The following is a 4,901-nucleotide window of genomic DNA, read 5'->3' on the forward strand; positions in this document are numbered from 1 at the left end:
AAGAGAAAGAAACCATGTTTGACTGCTTGAGCAGTATAAAGGTTCCATCTGGATACTCATCCAATATAAAAGGAATCTTAAATTTGGCAGATAAGAAATTTTGTTCCATAATTTTTGGAATCATAATTTTATTAACTGAACTAATAAATGAAAGCCAATTTTAAAAGAGAAGTAAAAAAAAACAAAAACAAACATAAGATTAGGCGGGAAACGAGGGAAAACGGTCCCTTTTGTCCCGGGTGGTAGATCCACCCGGGACTAAAGGTGGGCCGCGGGCTAGGAATTTTTCCGGCCCGCCCAAAAACCCTTTTTGTCCCGGGTGAAGCCACCACCTTCTGCGACCATCTGAGCTTGCGTTGGACAAGAGGATAATTTCAAATAAAAAGACGGTGGGTTGTATGCCGTCGCGCGCCAGAGACGGCCATGCTGGACCGGAGATGCCGAGCAGTGCTATTTCTGGAAGCAACCAGGCCCAGTCAAAGAGAGAGCTTCACATGTTCCATGATATCATTGCCCAGGACCACGAGAAGACTGCCATGGCAGATGAGCTACAGAAGCAGGTCTACAAAGGGATCTACTTGGCTGGGAAGACAAAGGTAAGTATGTATGAGAACTTGAGAAGTAATTGAACACGCATGAATCTTTTATACATATGCTTTGAGATACTATTACTGGTCTGAATTTGTTGATGTTATGACGCAGAAGTACTGGGTGGATGAGAAAAGGTACAACTGCTTCATGCTATTCCCTAGAGGATTGTCCATCGTTTGGGGTGAAGACGCCAGCTACTGGAGCTGGCGCAACCTCGAAGACTACAAGTAACAACTCTTGGGCTATTTCTATGGCTCTGTATTGTCCAAGACTGACTGTTATTTATGTGTTCTGTCCTGAATCTCACATGTCAAACATGCAGTGATCCTGAAGTTGAAGCGGCGACACTGGAAGAAGTCTGCTGGCTGGATATCCAGGGGAAGCAAGAATTGACCCATCTTACACCGGGGGTCACCTACGAGGTTGTCTTTGAAGTGAAGCTTACCGAGCCCGCGCAAGGGTGGAATATGCCGGTCAACCTCCAGCTCAAGCTCCCCAACGGAACAGCTCTGCAGCGGAAGGAGAAGCTGCAGGAGAAGCCCAGGGAGCAGTGGCTGCCACTCAAAGTTGGGGAGGTGGAAGCGAAGGAGGAGCTCAAGTGGCCAATGGAGATCTCCTTGTTTGAGCATGGTGGGCACTGGAAGAGGGGGCTCCTCATCAAGGGCATCAGGATTACCCCGAAAACAGTGAGTTGGAAATGTTGTGATAATGATCACTAGCTTTTTTCTGTCGGCTGTGCTAAGATCTGTTGACACTGTTTTTTTTGACACATGTCAAAGAAAGAAGTGACCGATTGGGGCTGGCCGATGTAGAAGCGAGCAGCCGATGGAAGCTGTCCGATGCTGGAGCGGAACGATGAAAACGGAAGAAGATTTAGTGACAGTATCGTGTCTGATGGAGCAAGATTGGTGCTGACAGATTACGTCAGCAAGTTATCGTGTCAAGTCCGAGTTTAGCTTGGGTCGTTTTGTTTAGTTATAGAAAGTTTGTTTTCATTTTAGTCAAGTCATATCTCATCGCGATCGGCTAGGGTTTGTAAGCTTAGGCTGTAAAAAGCAGCCCACGGGCATGTAATCAGGTAATCATCACATCAATACACAAACCCTTTTCATATCTTTTTGCATCTATTTTTCTATCGGCGACTTCGCCAAAACCCTAGTTGCAGTAGATTTTCCCTTTACGTGTTCTTCCAGTCTGCAGGGCTGCATCGGCTTCGATCTCCAGCTTACTGGTAAGTTCCATGTCGAATAACACAGACAGGCTCAAGGTTGACGGCACATCGCTTTTTCTCTATCTATTTTGTTCACGTTATTGAATATGTTAGATCTTAGATTTATAGCGCTTCGCTTTTATCTAGATCTAGTTTATTCACTAGTTATCAATATTAGCTTCTTCTTGTTAGATTAACCTTTTTAGTCTAGCTTGTTTTAGCTTTTATCACCAAGTTATCGATATCTGCTAGTTCTTTGTGAAATCTGTTTAGTCTTGCTTGGTCTTAGCTTTTATCACAAGTTATCCAGCTTAGATCCAAGTTTCTTATCGGCTTTTACCACAATTATCATATCAATCTTTGACATAGCCAATTGGATCTAGATCTAAGTGTTGCTCACAAGCATCATTAAGTAAAATTAACTACTTGTACATTGAAATCGGTTGTCTTGGCCGATTGCTCTACGCCCGTATCTGGCCGATACTCCTCGTGGAACGATTCGAAACACCAGCCAATACATTCCGGAATTTAACGTTTACCTTGTCCCTTGTCAATTGCAAGTCAAATTGACTGGCACACCTTCCACCAATGCGACGCTTTTTGGAGCCTGTGCTGGAGTAAAGCAAATCTCCCAGGTCCTCGCATGGGGTCCACGCAGGAAGCCGATCTATGGTTTTTTACATCAACACGCTTTTGGCACGCCCAGTGGGACCCAACAACATGCACATCATCATCATGTCCATCTCGATCCCAAGGGAATTGGCCAAGGAGAACATTCTCCATGTCACTGAGGAGGATCTCAATGTAGTCTAGAGGTAGAAGCTATTGAAGGTTGTGAACGACTACGAACAAGCCTACCTCAAGACGTTCAGATCCATCAAGAAAGGTGAAATCACGCAGATGACCGATTTCCCAAGACCACGAGAGATCACGGCCACCTGGGATTCGGCCAAATTCCAAGAGATGTTTGATCAAGGCATGCGCCACGCGATGGCTTGATCAGCCAGGCGTCCTGATGAACTCCATCCAGAACGCCATGTAGGAGATGATAGCCAAGGAAATCCAAATAGGCTACAAGGGGGCGATCAACTCTAAGCCAGAGTCATAAGCCACAATGGCGGTTACGGCCAGGATGACAACCACAGTTGGTGTTAGTGCTCAGTCATCACCACCCAACACAGGGATGCCGAACCCCGGAGGATATCCAGTACCACCTTATGTCCACCAAGCTCAGGTCTATCCACAGCTTTCACCAGGGAGTTTACCTGGGGTATCGAATCCAAGGAACGATAAGCGCAACCAGACCTAGAACTAGTTCAACCGGACCCACCAAGAGAAGAGAGGTACGCGGGTAGAGGGTCTAATGACGGTTAGCCTACTCGTTACCCAGAAGACTTGCAACTAATCTAACTTGATCTGCTTCGGTGGCTGGAAGAGGAAGGACTTCAGAAAGGGGTGAGAGGGGAGTCCAACGGCAACCTTCTACTACTGCTATGAAAGCACCCGAACGTGGTGGACTACAAGGGATGGACAGGGCTGTCACCGCCTGCCGCCTACCTCTAACGGTTCCGTGGGGTGGAACACAACCCAAGGTAACTATCCAGCCTAGACACCATGCCTAAACTATCATGTCACTGACTTCCACATCCCGGCAAAGCTAGAAGAAACCCCAAATGAGAAGGCTTGCTGACTCACGCAGACAAGGGATCCCGCAGATCAATGAAAGAAAGTAAACAAGTAACTGAAGTAGAGAGAAAGACTAGCGAGATACCGACGAGAGATGTGGAACTTCACTGCAAAGATACTTTATTCCTCCAAGACTACAAAATTGGAGGTGAGCCGAAGAACTCGGCTCGCCTTCGGACTCTCACCTCACACTCTCCCCATTGTACTCTAAGGATAAACAAGACTAAGCTTGAGACTCTTCTTCTCTCCAAATGGTGTGTGTTGGGATGGAGGTATGGGCAGCTATTTATAGCTCTTCAAGGTCAGTACTTGGACATGTGCTTAGCTTCCACGCAGGTATCGCAGTTGTGTAACTTCCACACGAAGAGAGGACACGTGGCGCTGTAGGACCAAGCCGGCCGCCCTAGGAATGTTGCCGCGTGTCACCACCCTTCTTGTAGATGCTCCTGATCTTCTCCTAAGGTCGGTGGTGGTTGCGTCGGTTTGAGACTCGACAATTAAAGGCCGGCCGGCTTGGTCAAGGCTGGCTGGCCTGGCTCTGGCTCTTCTCAGCCCTCCGTTGCACCACCTTATTGATCAACGCGTGCATGTTACTCAGGGAGGCGGTTCGGAGCTTGAAGACTAGGGTAGACACTGCATGTGGGCCCATCAATCCATGGCTCAAGCCTTTCGACCGTAGGATGTTTTGCTTGATGATATGCCGGTCAGGATTGCTTGGACTTGTGTTTTTAAACATGCAGGTCAAGTTTGAGCCTAAAAGGAGGCAGGCCGGCCTAGGGAGGCCGGCCGGCCTGGGATTTCTCTCAAATCGGCCCAAATTTGTATAGTGAGTTCCTGAAGTCACATATGTACCTAAACTAGTGGAATCACATTAGTTTAAATCAATTTAGCTTGATGTAGGTCTTGTAACCATGAATTCTAGAGTAATGTTGGTGGTCAAAATCATCGGATAACGGCCGCCAACAAGTACATGATCCTGAGCAGTCTAGAGGTGCCAACTCAGAGGACTCCAGAGGCAAGTAACTCGGCACATGGGGCATATGCTATGACTGGTGGTTCACAGCCACAGACTCACCCCATCCCTCCACCAGTTTCACCTCAATAGATTGTTGTGCCTCAGTCGCCGGCATCAGCTTCGCAGCCGATGGTCCTGAACCAACCTCAAGCGGGCAGCTACCATCAAGCTCCAACGGCACCTCAGGCAACGACAAATCAGACGGTCCAGCAAGAGAAATATAAGTAGCAAGCACCAGTCTAGGAGCATGCAGTTCCTCAGCCCCAAGTGCCAGTGCAGCAGCCTCAACCGGTGCTCCAGAACTAAGCAGCAGCCTTTGGAGCATTGATTGGGCAAGAAAAATAGCCGATGTGATGAAAAATCAATCCGTTTGAAGCCCAAGGAACCCACATACGTGTA

The 4,901-nt window shown here is 47.6% G+C and overlaps 1 protein-coding gene across 1 annotated transcript; it reads left to right on the top strand.

Annotated features, from left to right (window-relative positions):
* Positions 1-338: 338 nt before the first annotated feature.
* Positions 339-1,706, top strand: LOC120711838 (protein PHLOEM PROTEIN 2-LIKE A1-like). Its single transcript, XM_039997497.1, has 4 exons — positions 339-596; positions 703-818; positions 914-1,277; positions 1,371-1,706. Exons 1-4 carry the CDS (start codon positions 399-401, stop codon positions 1,401-1,403), a joined length of 711 nt encoding a protein of 236 aa, XP_039853431.1. The 5' UTR covers positions 339-398; the 3' UTR covers positions 1,404-1,706.
* The last annotated feature ends 3,195 nt before the right edge of the window (positions 1,707-4,901 follow it).

This window comes from Panicum virgatum, chromosome 6K (genome assembly GCF_016808335.1).
Source record: "Panicum virgatum strain AP13 chromosome 6K, P.virgatum_v5, whole genome shotgun sequence".
Taxonomy (NCBI): domain Eukaryota; kingdom Viridiplantae; phylum Streptophyta; class Magnoliopsida; order Poales; family Poaceae; genus Panicum; species Panicum virgatum.

Excerpts from the sequence above, each read along its gene's own strand:
- LOC120711838 (XM_039997497.1), top strand. The coding sequence starts at position 399 with ATGCCGTCGCGCGCCAGAGACGGCCATGCTGGACCGGAGATGCCGAGC. Across the intron at positions 819-913 it reads CGCAACCTCGAAGACTACAA|TGATCCTGAAGTTGAAGCGG; the intron begins GTAACAACTCTT and ends TCAAACATGCAG. Across the intron at positions 1,278-1,370 it reads TCAGGATTACCCCGAAAACA|AAAGAAGTGACCGATTGGGG; the intron begins GTGAGTTGGAAA and ends CACATGTCAAAG.